The sequence below is a fragment of the Aethalodelphis obliquidens genome, unplaced genomic scaffold, assembly GCF_003676395.1.
Source record: "Aethalodelphis obliquidens isolate GAN/ISIS:26980383/991018 unplaced genomic scaffold, ASM367639v1 scaffold120, whole genome shotgun sequence".
In the NCBI taxonomy this organism is placed as follows: Eukaryota; Metazoa; Chordata; class Mammalia; order Artiodactyla; family Delphinidae; genus Aethalodelphis; species Aethalodelphis obliquidens.
The window spans coordinates 478,251-500,137 of NW_020838064.1; the positions used below are offsets into that span (position 1 = coordinate 478,251).

General features: G+C 48.2%; 1 protein-coding gene across 1 annotated transcript in view; it reads left to right on the forward strand.

Annotated features, from left to right (window-relative positions):
* Positions 1 to 21,887, forward strand: part of XYLT1 (xylosyltransferase 1) — a 317,608-nt gene that overhangs the window by 273,637 nt on the left and 22,084 nt on the right. The window contains exons 9-12 of the mRNA XM_027098118.1: positions 800 to 976; positions 5,559 to 5,821; positions 12,309 to 12,504; positions 18,807 to 19,140. Of these exons, the coding sequence (XP_026953919.1) occupies positions 800 to 976; positions 5,559 to 5,821; positions 12,309 to 12,504; positions 18,807 to 19,140 (970 nt within the window). The remainder of the gene's footprint in view (positions 1 to 799; positions 977 to 5,558; positions 5,822 to 12,308; positions 12,505 to 18,806; positions 19,141 to 21,887) is intronic.

Below are 21,887 nucleotides of genomic sequence, written 5' to 3' on the forward strand. Positions count from 1 at the left end.
CACACACACACACACACACACACACACACACACACACACACACACACACCCCGTCTCTCTCTCTTTCAGCAGCTCCAACTATGTGTCTCTTCTCTGGTCTCTCTTTTCACTCTCAACATTGCCTCTTTCTCAGATTCCTAGGAGAAGTTGACCAAGCCTCAGGAATGGGGGGAGATTACGGCGCTTGGTTCAGCACCATGGACAGTAGGAAGCCCCATGGACCCCCACCTCCTCCCCTCCCAGTGTTGTAGTCGCTACTCCAGTGACTAGGGCAGGAGGGCATCCGTGATTCTGGCCTCCCTCTCCCAGGAGTGAAATTCCAGAGCTTCAGTCTTTGTTTTCAAGATATCTCAGACCTGAGTCTCTTTGGTTTCAGGTCTAACTATTTGCAAAATCAAGAGCCCTTTTGGCCCAGGGTTTTCTACAAACTTGTCCCAGTGTTTTTCTCCGGTCCCCATGTGTTGACATACCCTAAGGGACTTTCTCTCTCTGCTGAGCGGACAGAGGACGTCCTGGGTGATAAGAGATGTCTTGAAATCAGTTTCTAGGCTGCTGGGGAGAGACATCTTAGAGAAACACTCAGAGCAGTAACTTCTAAGCAGCATTAAGCCACCCTGGACAAAACCTCCAGGGTACCCTTGGTTGGCCTGGACTGGCACTGACCCCATTTGCAGAGAGAACAGCTGAGTCTCCAGGAGAGTCCCTTCACTGTCAGGTGGCCCTCGGGAAGGACCCCTCACCCCAGCCCACTCGAGGGAGGCTGGACGAGGTCTCAGGTTGGCCCCTCTCTGCCCCGCAGTCCTTCTTCCACACGGTCCTGGAGAACAGTCCCCACTGCGACACCATGGTGGACAACAACCTGCGCATCACCAACTGGAACCGCAAGCTGGGCTGCAAGTGCCAGTACAAGCACATCGTGGACTGGTGCGGCTGCTCCCCCAACGACTTCAAGCCGCAGGACTTCCACCGCTTCCAGGTGAGCCGCGCCTTCCAGCCAGCGTCTGCAGGCATCCAAGGCAGCCCTGCAGGTCATTGGATCCTGCAATTCCCAACCCTGGTTTTTTTTTTTTGTTTTTTTTTTTTTTTTTGCGGTACGCGGGCCTCTCACTGCCGTGGCCTCTTCCACTGCGGAGCACAGGCTCCGGACGCACAGGCTCAGCGGCCATGGCTCACGGGCCCAGCCGCTCCACAGCATGTGGGATCTTCCCGGACCGGGGCACGAACCCGTGTCCCCTGCATTGGCAGGCGGACTCTCAACCACTGCGCCACCAGGGAAGCCCCCCCAACCCTTGTTCTTGATGATAATCATGACAACGTCAACAGTAGCCAACGTTTATCGATCACTAACACCATGCAAGGGATGTTCTAACCACTTTCCCTGTATTGACCCATTAACCCTACAACAGCCTTAGAAGATACATACATACATAGATTATTATTCCATTTTAGAGATAGGGAAACTGAGGCAGAGAAAGTTCCATAACTTTATGCAAGGTCACATAGCTCAACATATCTGTTTCCAAAGGCCATACTTGTATCCATTTCTCTATACTGCCTTTCAATCAGAATCTCCTGAAATATTTGTTAAAAATATATTTCTGGGTACAAACTTGATTAGAGGGCAGAGTTTCTCAACCTCAGCACTCTTGACATTGTGGCTGGGTAATTCTGTGTTGGGGTGAGGGGGCTGTAGGATGTTAAGCAGCTTCCCTGGCCTCTACCCACTAGGTGCCAGGAGCGCCTCCCCCTGTTGTGATAACCAGGGACGTCCCCAGATGCTGCCTAATGTCCCCTGTGGGGATCCAGTAGCACTCTGCAGTTACGACAACCAGGAATGTCTTCAGACATTGCCAGCTGTCCACTGGTGGCAAACTCATCCCCATTTGAGAGCTTTTGATCTCCAGTGTGGTCCAGGAATTTTTATTTTTAATATATTACACTTTGAGAAATTCTGATGAGCAGACAAGTTTGTAAAACACCGCGCTCTGTGAACTTTAAAGGAGGAACAAGAAGAAACGTTATTGCCTTCACAGGTATCTCTGCAAGGCCCATCGATTCATAGTTCTGGGGAGAGCAGAGACAGGAGGGTGGCCAGTGCCCCATCTGCTTCCCGTGAGCACCAAGGGTGCCTTGGACCCCAGACCTATTCAGGATGACGACCTCTTCCCACCCCGTGTGAGCACACCTCCCACTCCCTTTAGGCCAGTACCCTGAGTTCTTCCTCCTCTCCCCCTCACCATGCCCAGCCTCAACTGCCCAGAGCACAAACAGAAGGCTACAAAGTGGTTAAACAAGTCACTTTGAGGTCACTAGAGCCACCACGTGGAGATGATGTGCTGCTTCCCAAACCACTAACGTGGGGGAGGATGGGGGGGGACAACAGTGTCAGACTGGTAACCCAGTCCAAGGTGCCCCTGCTGCCTTGCTCTGGTACGTAACGGAAACGTCCAGGGAGGACACGGACTACCACGTGAAGCTTCCACCCTCGTAGCCTGGTTCCTAGGAGTGTGGTCCACAGACCAGCAGCAGCAGCATCACTAGGCAACTTGTTAGAAATGCAGAATCTCTGCTGCTCCTGACCTGCTGAGTCAGAATCTGCATCGTAACGAGACCCCCAAGCCACTAGAAGGCTCTCCTGTTTGAGAAGCACGGGGTACGGGTCTGTTCTATCCCAGGCTGTGTGCCTGGTCCCCTGTGGGCGTTGCCTTCACCGGGTAGAAATCATCTCCATTGTGCAGGTGGGGAAACCAAGGCACAGAGGCAGGACTTGCTTGTCCATGGACATGCAGCTTGTGGAGTGGTAGGGTGGGAGGTCCCACACAGGTGTTTCCAGTTCCAGACCTGGGCTTTTTCCACCAGACCCTGCTGCCAGCCTGGTCTCATGCCTGGTCGGGTGCAGAATACACAGCAGGTTTCATCCCATCCTTCTTATTCCCTCAAGGTTCCCACCTAACGTCTTTCGCCTGCGTAAGCAGTTGCTGCAATAAGTATTCTTTAGTCTGTTTTTGGTGGCAGATTGAGAGCTACCCGGGGGCCTCCTCAAACCCATGTTAATTGAGGCATGAACTTGGGTGACATTTTAGTTCCATTGTCCGTGCAGAAAGGATCTGCTGAGCAGAAGGAGGGTGGCGAGGGGAATATTTGACCTATTCAAAAGAGAAAATAGAGAAGAATTCCCACTTTCGTAGAGGACCAGTCATCACCCTCATTGCAAAGGACCTTCATCATTTAGAGCAAGAAGCCGGGTGATTCTTGGGTGCACTGCCCCTCTGGGGCCACTCCTGGGCGCCGGCACTTGTATTCCAGTCCCAGCATCCTGGGGACATCGTGGTCTCTGACAAAGATGAGCTGACATAGAGACTGAGTTACATGCTCACAGCTCTTTAATTCGCAGTAAACAAAGATCAAGAATATCCCCCAACATCTAGACTCAAGAAGCTGCTGCCTGCACGGAACTCTTGAGTTCTTGTTGAAAGAACTCCGAGGAAGAGAACTGTAAATATAGAAACGTGCCCTTTAGGAGCTCCAGCTATGATCAGAGAATCTCGGGAGGAGAAAGGAGGCTGCCCTGCCACTGAGTCTGGTTCTCTGCCTCCAGAAAACGAAGACTTGGAAGCCCCTGGTAGCAGGCTTAAGGGTGTAGTGATAATAGTCACATACTCATAGCTGCTAACACCGTGTGCCAGACTCTATGCTAAGTACCCATATTATTATACCCATTTTAAGGATGGGGAAACCGAGGCCCTGGATGACTTGCCCAAAGACATACACAGCTTGAAAGATGCAGAATGAGGATTTGAACCTACGTGGTCTGGCTCTTTTCAGTGCTACTATAAGGGAACTGACCTGACCCCTTCACCACAGAGAAGGGGGTGTGGTTCCCAAGGGTCATGAAGCAGAGAGCAGGTGGGATGTTCCAAATACTAACAAGGGTTTTTGTTATTGAGGCTTCGAGTTCCCCCAACTAGCAGTGTGATCCTAGGATGATGCAGAAGAAAGAGCTTGGGTTTTAGAGTCATCGGATCTGAGTTCAAATCTTTACAACTGTGTGAGTTTGTACATATCACTTGCCCTCTCCAAGCTCAGTTTCCGCATCTGTAAAATGGGAATCGTAACACCTGCTTTGCAGAGTTACGAGGATTAGAGTTGGGAGGATTAGAGGTAATGACAAAATGCAGTGCGCTGTATATAGCACGTGCTCAGGAGTTTTTATTGACATTATTGTTGCTATTAATCCACTGCAGTGAGAACAATGCTAGACCCAAATTAAGGTCAATAATTACACTAGATCATAGGCTCCTCAAGGGAGCGGTCTGTGTTTTAATTGTTTCCGTAGCCCTAGACCAGAGGTCAGCAAACTACAGCCCCTGGGCTAACTCCAGCCCACTGCCTGTGTGTGTAACTAACGTGCTTTTGGAGCACAGCCGCTGCCCGTTCATTTACCTGCCTGCGGCTGCGTTCACACTATGACAGCAGAGTTGTGTAGTTGCAAAGCTGGAAATACTTATTGTCTGGCCTTTTGCTGAAAAGGTTTATTGATCTCTGCCCCAGACCGTAGTTTTAGACCTGGTAGATAATAAGGGCTCAGTATTTTATTTCTCTAACCCTTGATGCTGTATCTGAATCCTGGCTCTGCCATTACCTTGCTGTGTGACCTTAGATAAGTAAGTCCCTTTCTTCTCTGGGACTCAGCCTCCTTGAAAATTTGGTTTACATAAATGGTTCTCAAACACTGCAGCACAGTCACCTGGGAGGCTTTTTTTGGATACGGATTCCTAAACCTCATCTTCAGAGATGTTGGTTCAGTAGGTCGGTGGGAAGGACTCCGCAGTCTCCACAGGTGGCTCTGATGTGCAGCCAGGTCAGGTGTCCTTCGCATTAGCCTCAAACCCTAGTGAGCAAATGAACCACCTTCAAAGCCTGTGAAGAATACGGATTTCTAAGCCCCACTCCTGAAGGTTCCGATCGGTAAATCCAGGGTATCCTTGTGAGTCTGTAAGTCAGTTACAATGCCCAGGAGGCAATAGGGAATGGTAGGGACTGTGGTGAGCCAAAAACCCCATGGCCATCTAAAGGGACAGGTGCTATTCAGCTTTAACTACTTGTCACCGTGTAGGAACATGGGGCCAGATCGTTTCTGTTCAGAGGGAAACCAAAAGTTGCTTCTGTAAAGTCTTCTACCTTTTAAATGTTGTCAGCTAATTCAATTTTAAAACATTCTTCTGGACAACTAAAATATATCCGTAAGAGGTATTAGACCTCCAGCTAAATGATTTCTGAGATCCATCCCAGCTATAAACATCTAGGATATAATTTATTTCACAGATATTTAAGTGATGCTTACTACATGTCTATCATTGCTCTAAATGCTTTACAAATGTTAACTCGTTCAATCCTAACACCCTTTTTACAGATGAGGAAACTGAGAACAGAGAGGGCAGTAAGTGTCAGAGCTGGGATGTGGATCCAGGCAGGCCGGCTGCAGAGCCCGGCTCCTAAATGCCCACCTACCCTCATCCCCACTTGCTGACACTGTTCTTTTTATTTCATGAGCGCAGCAGACAGCCCGGCCCACCTTCTTTGCCCGCAAGTTCGAAGCCGTGGTGAATCAGGAAATCATTGGGCAGCTGGACTATTACCTGTATGGGAACTACCCCGCGGGCACCCCGGGCCTCCGCGCGTACTGGGAGAATGTCTACGATGAGCCTGACGGCATCCACAGCCTGAACGACGTGACACTGACCTTGTATCATTCCTTCTCCCGCCTGGGCCTCCGCCGGGCGGAGCTGTTGCTGCACGACGCCGGGGAGAACAGCTGCAGGTGAGCCAGGGAGCAGGGGGACCAGGGATGAGGGAACGTCCTCCTCTGTAGGGGCTGCGGCTCCACCCAAGCTTCTCCCTAAAACCATCCACGCAGACATCCCAGCGTTCAGAGCATTTCCTGTCTAAGCCTTCGTCACCGTTTTACCTTCGCAGGATGGCAGATCTAATATTTACCTAATTATTTCCTTTCTGTGGACTCATTCTTTGTGCTAAATATATGTATTTTAGAAGGAAGCTTTATGTCACCGTATTAGATAGTTATTTTTGTTCCACATGGAAAGTAATCATGAAAATACAGAACTTTTTTTTTTACTTTTTATTATGGAAAATGTCAAATATACACCAAATAGAGAGAAAAGTGTAACCCCATCTCTCATCACCAGCTCTAGCAATTACCAGCTCCCGGCCAATGCGGTTTCATCTGCGCCTTCACTCACCTTCCCCTCGTCCCAGGTCAGTTTGATTGAAGCAAATCCCATAAATATTTTATCTCTGAAAATTGACTCCTTTTTAAAGTGTAACCATACTATCATTGTTACACCTAAAAACATAACCAAAAACATCACGAAAAGGCATAACTATTATTTAAAATGTTCATGTACCCTTTAGAATCATCTCACCTACCACTAGTGGGTACTAGTTGACACTTCAGGAAAGAATGTTCTAGAATATATGAATAGAAGACGGAAGGTGGGAAAACGATTCAACATAACCCCATCTCTCCCCTGCCTTTCCCTAAGCCAGCCAACCCTTCTCATTTTGTGTACCTTCTCTTCCGTTCTCTAGCAATGTACATTGCAGATATTTCCACAATGACAACAAAAATTTGGTGTCCTGCTTCTTTCGCTCGGCATTATGATACTAGCCCGTCTTCTCCTTGCTGCTCTGCAGCTTCCTTAAGGATAATGACCCTTTTTTTTTTTTTTTTTGCGGTACGCGGACCTCTCACCATCGTGGCCTTTCCCGCCGCGGAGCACAGCCTCCGGACGCGCAGGCTCAGCGGCCACGGCTCACGGGCCCAGCCGCTCCGTGGCATGTGGGATCTTCCCGGACCGGGGCACGAACCCACGTCCCCTGCATCGGCAGGCGGACTGTCAACCACTGCGCCACCAGGGAAGCCCTAATGACCCTTTTTAATGCCACTAGTATTCCACTGAGTAGGAATTCCGGAGTTTGCTTAATTCAGCCCTTTCCTGTTGCTGTTGTCAGTAATGGACCATTGTACATAATGTTCTGATGAATATCTTTTTGCAGAAAGCCTCTTTTATCCCCCTTCTCTTTTCTGATTATTTCCTGAGGATGGGTTCCCAGAAGTGTCTCTAGCCACTCTCCTTCTCCTTCTTGTTCTGCCTCCCACCTTCCTCTTTAAACAACAAAGAAAAAAAAAGTATTAATATCAGTCTTTCCCCACTGAGCCTTCTGTGTCCCTCCCTGCCCCGCTCTTCCCTCTTCTCAAGAACAGAAGAAAGAGAGGAAAGGAACCATTTTGTTCCCTAAAACTCTGAAAACATGGGGCCCCATGCATGCACACCAGCTGGATTTCCACAGGGCTGCAACAGTTTTTCCCTCAGCCTTCCCTCTCCTCTCCCTGCAGGTTCTGATTTAGTTAAAAGGGAGACCAGCATGGGTTAGGAACCCAGGACCTGCCATTTGAACTCCACTCTACTTACTAGCTATTGACCTTGGACAAGTCATGAACCTCTCAGAGGCTCAGTTTTCTCATCTGTAAAATGGGAGTGATCATAAGCCTTACAGCATATGGTGGTGTGAGGTTTAACGGGGATAATCCTCCAAAACTATCTTATGAGTTATGTATTATTATTATTAGCCCCATTTTAACAGTATTTTACATATGAAGTGCTTGGTACATGTTTATGCTGTTGTTGGTATCTTAGTTGCCAATATTCTTAAACTGCCAAAAGCAGCCAATAGGGAGCCGGCTGTGTGAGCTACACGCTCCATCACTGGTTACGTGAACTGTTCATCGCTTCCTCTGCGCTGTTCTTTGCTGACCGTCCCCACTGTCGCCACTCATTCTACCTTTTCCCAGTCTTCCAGGGTCATCTCAGGTGCCACATCCTCTGTGAAACTTGCTAAGAGCTCCCCTGATAGCCCACCCCGTGCCTCTCCTGAGCCCAAAGCAGCCTCCAACACTCCCACTGCACTTAGCAGCAGTGTCTTGGATCAAGGCCGTTGGTGAATGTCTTTTCCCCCTGCTGGTCCGGGGTTAGAATCCCTGGCCGAGGAACCACATGTGTGTCCCCAGTAGATGGCACAGTGCCCGATGCTTGGGAGGCAAATGCCGTTTAAGAGTAGTTTTAATCCCAGGCTGCATAGCATTTATAAGGTAAATAATCTTACAGAAAATTTCAGAAGATTCCTCCAATTGATTTATAGTTGTTGAAATTTTCACCTGGTATTTGTTTTGGGATTAAGCAAGCCATCAAGTTGCCTCAGGCCCGGAATCCTTTGGCTTCTACCCCATTTTTTATTATAATGGAACCATTGTGCCTGGCTGTGGGAAAAGCCAATATATATTTATGAATATGAGCCTGCAAATAAATCAGGACAAAGGACCCTTGTCCCAAAGGCCAAAAAGAGTAAATTTCTACCCCTGGGCTATCTGGGGAAACAGCAAGTGAAAACTTTATTTCAGGAGTCTCATTTCCTCTGGGCATTTCATGCAAATTGTGTCTTTCTAGTCTATAGTATAACCTTTCATAAAAATAATGTTTATGGATTTTTTTCTCATTAGGTAATAACATTTGTTCATTGCAGAAAATCTCAAAATGGCAGTTTGAAAGTTTTCTTGTGAGCCCCATCCAGAGATAAGGAAGTCAGTATTTTATTACATGTCCTCAAATTCAGATGCCATCAGGACCAGGCAGGAAGCATGTATCCTCAGCACGGGGTGGGCTGACCTGTAAACCAGGGACCCCCGCCGGGGCCCCGGTGCTGAACGCCAGCATATCCTTGCCCTCCGGCACATTCCTTGTAGGAATGTACCTTTGGAGTTGCCAGTCACATCTCCTGAATTTTCAAGACAAATCAGAAATCCACAGTTTTGTGTGAGCCTCCTAATTTTTTTAATACCCACCGCATTTAAATAAGAAGCAAAAGCACCTTTGGGCCAAGTGAACGCACCTGAGGCATCCTTTAGGTCCTATTGTATTGCACCTGGCATCTTGTTACAACTCCCTTCTTAGTCTTAATTACTTAATTACCATATAGAGTCTAGAGGAGGTACCAGTGGGCTTTGTGTTCAGTCCTGGGTTACAGGTTCCCTAGATGTACCTTAGAAGCAAAGGGTTCAAGAGAAAATCCTTCTAGAATCGTCCCTCAAACAGTAAGTATGGATTGAGCACCTACCATGTGGCAGGCTGTTAGGCACTGGGTGCTCAGCCATGACCCAGACAGACCAGGTCCCGAGCTCAAGGCCCTCCCATGCTAGTGTGAAAGCAGGCTGTACCCCAGCTCACAGAAACAAGAACAAAAGATCTATAGAGAATGAAGAATGAAGATAAACTCAAGTAACAGCAGTGAGCTGGTGACTTAAGTTCAGGGGTCAAGGAAGGTCTCTCTGAGACGGTAACATTTAAGCAAATTAAGACAGAGACAACTATGCAACCATAAGAGGAAAAGAGCATCTCCAGCAGAGAGAATGTCCTATGCAAAGGCCCTGAGGTGAAAATGAGCTTAGCATGTTCAAGAATCCAAAATAAGGTCCACGTGGGGCTTCCCTGGTGGCGCAGTGGTTGGGAGTCCACCTGCTGATGCAGGGGACACGGGTTCGTGCCCTGGTCCAGGAAGATCCCACATGCCGCGGAGCTGCTGGGCCCGTGAGCCATGGCCACTGAGCCTGCGCGTCCGGAGCCTGTGCTCTGCAACGGGAGAGGCCACAACAGTGAGAGGCCTGCGTACCACAAAGAAAAAAATAATAATAATAAGGTCCACGTGGCTAGAAGGTGGTAGGTTGGGACGGAGGGAAACAATGAGGCTAGAGAAGGAGGTAGGAGTTTTAGACCAGGTAAGGAGTCTGGGTTTTACTCAAGCATAAGCAGAACCCCTTGCGGTATTTAAGGAAGGGACAATGCATATTGCTACTATGAGAATCAGTTATAGCAGACAAAAGTAGGAGGAAGACGAGTAAGGACGCTTCTGCAAAGGTCCAGCAAGACGTGATGTTGGCTTGACCAAGATGCTGGCGGTGCATAGGACAGTAGAGGATGGATTCAGGTGGAGAAAACAGGATTTCTTGGAAGAAGATAAGGGAAAGCGAGCAACTCAAGATTAACTCCTAGATTTCTGGGGCACTTGACCATTGCTCGTTTGCCTGACCCCTTAGCAGCGCCCCATACAACTGACCACCGCCTTCTGGAAACACTTTCTTCTTTTAACTCCCATGACAACAATCTGTCCTGCTTTTCTTCCACCTTTACTAGTCAAACACTGACGACCTACCATTTACCTATTGCAATAATGTCATGTAACAAGCCCCAAATCAGTGCTTTGAAACGAAAAGCATTTACAGAGCCTTCAAGTTTGCAGGCGAGCTGGGCAGCTTTCCTGGGCTCAGCTGGCATCTCTCCTGCATCTGCAGCCAGCTGTAGGTCTTGGCTGGGAGTGGTTGGCGGGTCTAGGATGGCTTCGGCTGGGATACCTGGGGTGGCTCGGCTCTGCTCTGAGTGTCTCATCCCTCCACAGGCTACTCTAGGCGTGCTCTCATGGTGATCACAGAAGAGCAAGAGAGAGAGTGGAAACGTGCAAGGCTACTTGGGGCCCTGGCTCAGAACTGGCATGATACATCCCCCTCTTCTGGCCAAAGCAGATTGGAGATGGGGGAATAGACTCACCTCATCGGTGCAAGGAAACCTACAGAGTCACATGGGAAAGAGACAGGAGAGGTGACAAATTGCAGACGTTAATGCAGGCAACCCCAGGACGCTCTCACAGTGCCATCTATGCTGTCCACAGTCGTCACTAGCCACAAGGAGACATTTAAGTCTAAACTAACGACAATTTCAAATGCAGTTCCTCGGTTACACCAGCCACATTTCAAGTGCTCAGTTGTCAGAAGTGGCCGAGGCTACTGAACTGAACTGCACAGATGCAGAACCTTCCATCATGGCAGTGAGTTCTGCAGCACAGTCCAGAGGGAGGGTTTTCTGCTTCCAAAGTCCAGACCAAAGTGGACTTGCGTGGGCCGGGAGTGCCCAGCAAGCAGTCTGAAGACAGTGCAGGGTTTTTTTCTCAAAGCCCCGAAGGCATCCGATAACAAGGCAGTGATTTCAGGATATGCGTAACACAGGAAGGCAGCTTCCCTAACTGTTATAATCAGACATAAAGACTTAAACTCCAGAGCAGGACCAGAGGAAAGGAAGGCTGAGAGGGACAGTGATTTGTGGAATGCTGTCATTAAGGAACCACAAGCACCCTCTAAGTACCATGCGCCTTACACACTGCAGAAGCCGACAGCTTTTCACTTCACAAGTAGGAAGGACAAAGAACTGGGCTCGTCCAGGCTCCTCCCTCCTCTGGGCATCTCTGCTTAGCTTCCCTGCCCCTTTCAGCGAGAAGCCTTTGCGGATCAAAGGCATGCATCTTAAAACGAGCTACCTACTTGTGTATGTACGAATTTATCTCAGTTTGGCAATAATTTTTAAGGACCATACCCAGTGCCACTGGTAAGGACAGTGAAGTGTAAATCAGTACAACCTTTCTGATAAACTTGGGCAGCAGACATCAAGAGCCCCTTGGAGATTACAGAGGAAGAGAGATGTTCCCCAAAACATTTTTGCTCAAGGACGGTTAATGCAGCATTGTTTAGAATGGCAAAAAATTAGAAACCAGTTGAACACCCAATGATGGGGAACTTTCTCTATAATATAATAATACCATATTTGGTATTATATTTCCATATCATGGTATTACATACAATGGAAGAATGTATACACACACACACACACACACAAATCATGTTTTCAGAGACTATTCAAAGACATGATAACGCTCAGGAAATACTATGAAGCAAGAGCAGGATATAGCCAGTGTGTATATTATGGTCCCAGCTCTGTAGGATTTATGTAAATATGTGTGTAGAAAATAAGGCTGAAAAGAAATATGTCACGATGGCATTGTTTGCACACCGTTGTCGCTTCTCAGTACCTAGCGCTGGAGGGTCAGCGAATGTCTGTGAATTGACGTCGTCTATGGAAGGAAGCATCAGAAGTCGTCGTTTCTATTTTCTTGATGGTACTTTCACACAGTCAGCATGTTTTACATTTATGATCAGCAAAAGGTTACTGTTAACAGTTATTGAGATCATAGAATCACAGGAAGCAGCTTTCGGGAACACAGCGAGCTTTGTATAAAGTGGGGATTATTTTAAGGACAGGACCAGCGTGATGGGTGGGGAACCCCACTGTGACCCAACACACGTCCAGCCCTGACCCATGAGCTTGCATGAGCCTGTGCATGTTTTTCAGGTACTATCCAATGGGCCACCCAGCCTCTGTCCACCTCTACTTCCTTGCTGACCGTTTCCAGGGCTTTCTGATCAAGCATCATGCTACCAATCTGGCCGTGAGCAAACTCGAGACCCTGGAGACATGGGTGATGCCAAAGAAAGTCTTCAAGATCGCCAGCCCACCCAGCGACTTTGGGAGGCTTCAGTTTTCTGAGGTAAGAGGCCAGAAACTACCACACGACATCCCCTCTGGCAGTCCACTTGCTGGGTTCTGTTTCTGCTCTGACACTTGTAGTTGGAGCTGGAGGAGAAGAGGACTTGAAGAGGCCCCAAGATAAGCTGGCCCTGTGCCTGGAGAAGGTTCAGGGTGGTCGATATCAGTGCACCAACCAACCCGGAGCTTTGGTATATTTTTATAGTAGAACTTCTATTCCTTTTCATTTTTCACCCTAACCAGTGATTCCTCCTAAACCTATGTTAGTAATAAGCCAGTAACAAACCAGTTTCCTAATGAAGTTGTGGCATGAGTCCCATCTTACAGATTGGAGAACTGGGGCCTATCAGTGATTTTCTGGATCGTAGCGAGGAAGCAGAAGGGCTCAACATTGAATCCAGGCCTCTTAGGCCACAAATCCCATGCTTAATTGTGCTTTTGTTTCCCCAGTTCCTAACACAGGGTTTAACTCAAAGTAAGCACCAGATCAGTCATTGAACGGATGAGTGAACGGATGCATGCGTGCGTAGAGGGATGAACAGAGGTGTCAGTGGATGGACAGATAGATGGTCTGATGCATGGGTCCATGGGATGCAGTTCCCACCTCCCCAGGACCGCACTGGCTTTTAGTTACTTTTCTGCCTGGGGAGATGGATTCACCTACCACCACCCTCGTAACATCAGCCCCACCTCGAGACCTGAAAGGCCCTACATGGTCTGGCCTCTGTCTGCTTCTCCAGCCTCATCCAGGACCACTCTCCTTCCCGCTCACTCTTCTTGCATCTTTCTCACACATGCCAAGTTGGTTCCTGCCTCGGGCTTGACACGTGGTGATCCTCCTTCCTAGAATACTGTCCCCCAGGTTTTCACCTTTTTTGTTGTTGTTCATTCTGATCTAAGTCCAAATAGTGCACCTTCAGAGAAGCCTTCCGTGCCCACCCACTTAGGCCACCTTTCTACACCCAACACATCTCTGTTTTATTTCTTTCTTAGCATTTACCATCTCAAGTGATCTTGTTGATTTCTCTGATCACTTGGTGATTGTCTGCAAGAGAGCAGAGATCACAGCACTGGCTCACTGCTGCACCCTCAGCACATACAAGAGTACGCAGCCTTCGTAGATGCTGAATAAGATTTCTGAATGAGTGAGTGTACGTGCTTGGGTAGCGATGCTGGTGGGAAGGGGAGACATGATCAAGCTTGGTGAGCGTTGCCCACACAGAATTCCAGCACCTGATTTCTAACTTCCCCACGCCAGCAAGAAGCTAAACGGGTGATTTCATTCCCAGAGTTCAACATCCCCAATGTGTTTGGCTGCTGGGTTAGGGATGAAGAATCCTGTTTTAGAATATGGAGAATCTTGAAGGTCAGGAGTGGGGTGGGAGGAAGTGTCTGAGTTGCTTCCATTTTCCTTGCTGGTCCTTTTCCAGTCCCTCTGGCCCCACCTGGCCGACCTGTGCCCGACTGGATGGGCACTGAACAGGCATGGGTGGAAGTTTCTTGTTCAGCCACCATTTTCAGTTAAGGCTCCACATGGATTGGCCGGATCCGAGCTGCCATGGGAGCCCACTCCATAAATTACTGGCGTCAGGGGGCAATTAGACGCTGTCCCAGTTGGATTCTGTGCTGGGGGCCCAAGAGGCCAGTTGAAGACATTAATGTCCCATTAGGGAGATGGATGCCTGGTGGCTGGGCTCTCCCTGTTTATCAGCCTGCCAGTGGGTAACTGGGCACTTCCGGCAGTGACGGATGTTGGCCCCTCTGTGACTAGTGATTTGTGAGGATTTCTGCTACAGCTCTGGCGCCCTTGGTGTGGGAACCACCCAGCTCTCCGGCAGAGTAACAGCATGTGATGCAGGGAACCCTGAAACTTGTGTCTTGATTTTTTTTCCCCTTAGTTTTAAGGCAAACAGTGTAAAATTGGATGTGAAGGGGGGAACGAACTGCAGGGCCACTTTGTGGGCTATTGAGAACCTCCGTCGGGTCAGCACTGTCCCAGGGCTTTGCGTAGGGCCTGGCTCATGGCAGGCGGCCAGTGTCATTGAATAGCTCCGATTTCTCCATCCCTGGGAGTCCCATGTTAGTGGCTTAGAGGAAACATGCTCATTCCTTCAGCAGGCAGCCCCCAAGTGCCTACAATACATGAGGTGTGGGAGGGGCAGTGGTGTACCAGACAGACCAGGCCCTTGTTATTGTGGAATTGCAGTCTAGTGGGGCACTCGGCCAGTGAGTGAGCAAATAAATGAACAAAAACACTCCAGTTAAAGGCAAGTATTATAAAGAAAATAAAACTTCATTCATGTGATTCCTGAGGACTTGAGAGGCTGGTAGGGACAGCTTTCTGTTACCAAACCAAACTTGGGTCTGCTCGCCCAAGCACAGCAAAGCCAATCTACTGACACCGGGTTGTGGTGAAGGAAAGCACAGCGTTTATTCTAGGGCGCCAAGCAAGGAGTCCAGGCAGCTAATGCTCAAAAGACGCAAATTCCCTGATGGTTTTTCGGGAAAGGTTTTTAAAGACGGGATGAGGGAGGCCGGTTGTTGGGTGAATCATCAGCTCATGGACATTCTTCTGATTGTTTGGTGGTGAGGTAATCAGGAGTCAACATCATAAACCTTCTGGTTGCAAGCCATCTGGGGTCTAGTGCTTGTGGGCAGCATACAGTTAACTTCTTCCACCTGGTGGGGATTTCAATATCTGCAAAACAGCTCAAGGATATGGCTCAGGATATTAATCTGTAGCTCTTGAGGAGGAACTAAAAGGTCCTTGACTTTGTTTAATGACTAAACTCTTACTATTTTGTCTCACTTGACTGTTTTCCTTTCTTTCTGAATTTTCTCACTTCTCTAATTAAATTTATTCTGTGGAACTCAAGGAAGGCCTAGGAGGGTAAAGTTTTTATTCCAGACAAGAGGCAGGTGGAGGACCTAGGAGGATCTGTCTGGAGAAGGCCCCGTAGAGTCCTGCTGGGTTACATTTGATGGAACGATTCATTTGGGAAGGCTTTTCTAATGAGATAACTTTAGGGTTGAAACCTGTAAAAGAGTCAATGGTGGGAAGACCTAGAACATTCTTGGATCTTCCAAGAGAAGAGCGTGCACAAAGGTCCTGAGGCTCCAGGAAGGAGGTTGGCATATTCAAGGAGCAGCAAGGCCAGTGTGGCCAGTGAGAAGGAGGAAGGTCTCAGGGGGCCAGAGGACAGATCATGAGGGGTCTCGCAGGCCCTAGAAGGAAGTTTGAATTGCATTTTAGGTGCAGTGGGGAGGAAGCCTTGGTGACTTTGAAGCTGGGGACCAGTACATTGAGCTTGAACTTCAACACGTACTTAAATTTGAGTAATTGACCACTTGGCAGTGAATGGCAGTGGACTTCCACAGTGAGGCCTGGTGAGAAGACCTTGAGGGCCACAGACGATGTGACAGCAATGGGGCTCCCTCTCGGGCAGCCCCGCCTCCCCTCATGTTTGGAGGCAGTAGCTGATGTCCTCCTCCTCTCCTAGATACAGGACAAATTCAAGTTTCCCACCGTCAGCTGCTCCACAGCTCTTCCACCTGGGTTATCTTGGTTTTAGAACTCAGACTTAGGAGACCTGTTCACCCCCATGTCTCTGGGGGATCCAAAGATGATGTTCTGGACTGTCCCCCCGCTCCCCTAACGGGTCATACATCCCTTCCTTAAGTAGGACCTCAGAGTGGTTTTGTGATCATTGATCCATTTGTCCATGTGCTCGGCCCCTAATCTTTCATGACACTGTAGATAACGGATGGATTGACCACATGCTCAACACTCTTCGGCACTAGTGATATAGTAGTGAACAAGCCAGATGTAGTCCCTGCCCTCATGCAGTTGACAGTTTGGGGTTTTTTTTATTTTATTGAAGTATATTTGATTTACAATGTTGCATTAACTTCTTCTCTACAGCAAAGTGACTCAGTTACACACACACACATATATGTGTATATTCTTCTTCACATGACAGTTTTGAGCTATGGAGAGAGACGTGTAAATTAGAAGTTGTGATACTGTGCAAAATAGATAGATAGATAGATGATAGATAGATAGAAGATAGATAGATAGATAATAGATAGATAGATAGGTTAAAAGGCTATGCTGGGCAAATGCTTAGACAAGCACATTAGGGGTGCCTGTAAGCAAAGAAGCCTTCCAGGTAGAGGTGACACCTGGGCTGAGAGCTAGATGATGAACTGGCCAGGAGGAGGGTGGGGAAGGAAGGAAGACTGAGCCCGAAAGAGGGCCAGGCGTGGACGGAAGATCAGGGGAGAGAGAGCCCTTCTGGCAGAGGCGCCGAGAGTGTTCCAGGGTGTCCTGGAGCATGGGGGAGGAGAGGGGAGGGAGAGGGATGGAGATGAAGCTGGAGTCGGATCGTAAAGGACCAGACCTCGCAGGATAGGACAGGAGGAAAGACTGGACTCGTGAACAGTGGGAAGGAGCTAGAAAGGATTGTATGGATGGAGGTCACAGGATCAGGTTTCTCTAGAACAATCTCTGACTTTGAGGCCTAGCTTGCATCCTGCCCACTCATTCATTTATTTCTTCAATAGACAGTGTTGTTTTCATTCCTCCTGTGTTTCAGCTGCTGTGCTAGGCCCCAGGGGTCCTCAGTAGGAGCCAGTACCTGGAGAGGGTGGCAGGGTGGCAGAACAGGCCAAGATCTCCCAAGGCTGGGAGGGACGGCCGCCTCTGTCCCAGCATAACTCCCTCTGCTGCCCCTTAGGACAGCTCCTCAAGGCCAATCTTGGCCTAAAGATGGAAACCTGAAGCACATTGTGGGCCAGGAACATGCACGTATTACAACCACCCCAGCAGGTGGTAGGCACCGGCACATGTGTTTTGGATGGATGAATGAATGAATGGATTAGTGGGTGAGTGAGTGAGTGAATGGGAGGCAATATATAGAAGAGTGAATAAGAACCCAGACTCTGGGGTCAGACTTCCTGAGTCCCCCTCACTGATCAGAGCTAGTCATCCAACTGCTCTGAACCTCAGTTTCCTCATGTGTGAAGTGAGGATAACGTCAAGGGTCCCCCCCCTCCGTGGAGTTGGGAATGTTAGCCAGATCGATGCACCCACCCACTTAGCAGTAGGGCTGGCACACCAGAAGCTCTCAGTAAATATTAGCCGTGGAGCCCTGTGTCCTGGGTATAGTAACTTGTGGCCCGAACAACGAGAAAGTAAACCAGCTCATGTTTGCACTGCACATGTGAAGTCTGCTGAGGGTGTAGACATGTTTAGCCACACCTGCACCCCAGCCTGCACACACACACATCAGAGACGCTGCTCACAGAAGGACCACGGCAGCAGTGTCCTTGTAGTGTGCTCATCACCTGCTACCATGTACCCACATGCTGTGTCTTCAGAACATTATATTAAACCTCCTGGGGGAGAGAAGAGCCCCTAATTTAATCTGACTTGAAATAGTATCAAAGCTCAGTATCAGGGATCTATGTGGTTAATTCATTTTTTGCCAAGTCATTCATGCATTCATTTGACAGGTGATTGATGGAGCATTGATTGTGTACCAAGCACAGTGCTGGGCACCAGGAATCAGCAGGGGACCAGCCACAGGGATTTGAGCAGTGAGAGGACATTTCACAAGGTCTTTCTGGTTACTGGGCGGAGAATAAATTGCAGGCAGCAAAAGGGGAAGGATGGAAGCCAAGAGCAGATTTCTGGGGGGTCAAAGCCATACACACCCCCCGCTGGCTGGCAGGAAGGATGGATATGGTACAACCATCTCCCACCCCTAGAGTCCAGCTCAGAATGCTTTAGGGAAGCCGAAGCTGTGTCTTCCCTGGAAAGCTATCTGAACTCCTGCAAATGATGGGCGACACTAAGGGGCCCTCACGTTTCCTAGCTTATAGTAGGGCAGCTCCAAATCCTGAGCTCCACTCTTGTTCAGAATGATTGTACTAAAAAGCGGCACATTATCTGGAAAGCCAGTGACTAAAGTGGAAATCACCTGCACCTGTTGAGTGGCAGGGTGTATGTTTCCATGGAATGGCCTGCAAGCAGGTATTCATTCATTCCATGTACACACCACACAGTAGGCACAGGAGGCCCAAAGGTTTAGTGACATGGACCACAGGCCTCATAATCCTTCAGACTAGGTCCAAATCCCAGGTCTCCTGCTTCCTGCCTGTCCAACATTAAGTTACTGTGCAAGTAACTTAATTGGAGCCTCAGTTTCCTCGTCTGTTATATGGGTATATGCAGCCCAATAAGCAGTAGCCTAGGCCTTCCTAAGAGGCCCAGTGATTTCAGCACTCACTCTCCTGTTTCAGGTCGGCACTGACTGGGATGCCAAGGAGCGGCTCTTTCGCAACTTTGGGGGTCTCCTGGGGCCCATGGATGAGCCAGTAGGCATGCAGAAATGGGGGAAGGGCCCCAACGTGACTGTGACTGTCGTCTGGGTGGATCCCGTCAACATCATCGCAGCCACCTACGACATCCTGATTGAGTCCACTGCCGAATTCACCCACTACAAGCCCCCTTTGAACTTGCCCCTGAGGCCTGGGGTCTGGACAGTGAAAATTCTCCACCACTGGGTGCCAGTCGCAGAAACCAAATTCCTCGTCGCGCCTCTGACCTTCTCAAACAGGCAGCCCATCAAACCGGGTGAGTACTTCCGCTATTTCTGTGGGGTAATATTCCATTGCCCGAGGCCTCCTGGGTCCTTCACCCGGGCGGGCGGTGTTGCTCAGACATGGGGCGTGTGGGCCACCTTCGAGAACAGTGCTCTCTGTTCTCAGGATTTTTTCCTGCTCATCCGTCATACAGAACCTTCTAATTTTCTGCCTGTCTCTGCACACTGAGGTGATGTCATCTGTCTCTGTATTAGACACCTATTTATTAGATGCTCTCTCACTGGACTTCTAGAAGGTCCTGATCATATTTAAGACAGGTGGGAAATAAACCCAAGCTGATATTGAGTTTCAGCAAACCTTGTTCAGTGTTTTTAAAAAAAATAACTAAAATAGGAATCTCTGTTCATCAAAAGCATGATACTAGGTGAGGAGAAGTATCACATACTAGAGGAAAATATTTGCACACACAAAAAAGTACTCAAATTCGGAAATCCCCTAAGTCAGAGCAAGCTACAAGCCACAGGCCAAATCCAGCCCACTTCCTGTTTTTGTAAATAAAACTTTATTGAAATGCAGTCATACTCATTTACATATTGACTGTGGTTGCTTTGGGGCCACAACGCCAGCATTGAGTAGCTGCCCACAGAGCCAAAAGTATTTGCTATCTGGCCCTTTAAAGAAAGGGCCAATCCCTGATACAAAAGAAATAAAAAAGAGAGAGCATATACACACACATATAAAAAGATGCTCAGCCTCATGAATAATGAGAGAAATGCAAATTAAAAGTAAAAAGAGATTCCACTTCACATCTGCCATGTTTAGGACATGTTTGAAGATGAGACAACATCATTTGATGGTCAAGATGGAGAATAATAACTGTCCATGTAAGTGCTAGTGAGAGAGCCATGTAATAAAATGAGTTCGCATTTGCTGGTGAAGTTGAACATATACACATACCCCACCGCACAGAAATTCCACCCGAGGTAGAGGCCATAGAGACTTGTGCAGAAATACAGCAAGTTGTTCATAATAGCACCAAACCAGAACCAGTCCAAATATCTGACATCCAATGGACCGACAATGTGGTCTGTTCCGACAGTGGAGGTCTACGCAGCAGGGAACACGGCGTAGGACGTGTTCTAGAACGTGATGTTAGGGTGGGGATATCAGAATTACCATGCATGTATCTAAAGTTCAAAAATAGGCCAAGCCAACAATACAGTATTTCAGGGTTCATGTATCAGTAGAAAGCTGTACAGAAATGAAGGAAATTATTAACAGGAAATTCAGGATGGTGGTTCCCACTGGGCATGGGGTCAGGGAGAGGGGTGTCAGACTCCTAGCATGCCTGCCTTTTTTCTTTTTTTTCCAAAAGGGTTTCTTTTATTTTTCTATTCCCCACCCCCCTTTCTTTTATCACAAGTAACGTCTTCCTCCCTGCTCAATCCCATCCCCAGGAGTGGCCACTGCCAACAGTTTGGTCTACAGTCCTTCTAGAGGTTTCTCAGTGCTTTTAAAGCATTGACATAAATCACAAAGACATTGTCACTTTTTTAAGAATAGAATGACACACTTCGTAGTGAAACTTGCTTTTTTCACTTTCCGAGTCAATATACGTAAAGCTGCCAGCTGCCTAGTGTTCCTTTGGGTTAAGGACCCACAATCTATCTGTCCCTACCCCACCCCCGCCTGGGTAGACACATAGCTTCTTTTGTTGTTGTTGTTACAGATGCCACTGCAAAGAAGATTCTTGAACCTAAGATAGTATGTGCCCATGAAGATGCATCCATAACATAGATTCCTAGAAAAAGGATTTCCAGGTCTCTTAGTGTTTGAAATTGTTCACCTCCATTTAACAGATCGCAAACCCAGAAGCCAGAAACGCATTACAGCCTCTGTTGGCTAAAAAGAGCTCTGGGCTGGGTGTCATTTAGCCAGTGACACAAGGAGAGGGGGACATAGATATGGGGAGGGGCACCTGGAGTCCTAAGAAGGGAGTGTTGATGTGAATTCTGTCCATTTCTGCTAAGTTTTTCTGCTAAGTTTCTGTGCTGAACAAGCAGAAAGATTTGGACCTCATGTTTTCAGGTAATGGAAGTCTGCTTCTCCTCTCCCCCATGAAACAGGCAAAAGACAGCTCCTCCAGAACTAGCGGGGCCAGAGCCCACGCACTTAGGGTCCTCAAGTGTCCCACGGATGAGGCTCACGTCCTCAGCATCTCTAAGGGTTCCCAAAGCCAGACGTGGAGGAGAGGGATGGAAGTGGCCGTCTCCTCTTTGCTTCCCATACAGCTAATCGGACAGAAAACGAGTGACCCTGAATCCACCCCTACCTCAGTAAAATAGCCCGGGGCCATTCATGGGGTCCTGATTTTTCCGATCTTTTCTCCTGGGATTTCTGAGGACAGCGAGGCTCTCCCCACGCATGCCCAGGATGAGCCAAGGGTCATTTTACCCCACTGGGAGCAGCCCCCCAGTCATCAGTAATTGGATCTGTTAATGATGTTCTGGTGACAGGGAACACGAAGGTGGGAGCGATGCAATTTGTAGAATGATTCATCAAGAGTAATTTGCTATTGATGCATCCCTGGTAATCTCAAGAAATCTGATGAGGTGGAATTGAGGGAAATTTAATTATAGAGGCGAGCATTGTGGGCTGATGCTATAATAGCATTTCCCACATGAACCTCATTTTTCATAAGGGTTTTCTGCACCAACCACAATATTTGGTTACCAGCGTTCAAGTGTTTGTTAACTCCTCTTTTCACTTTGAATGTCC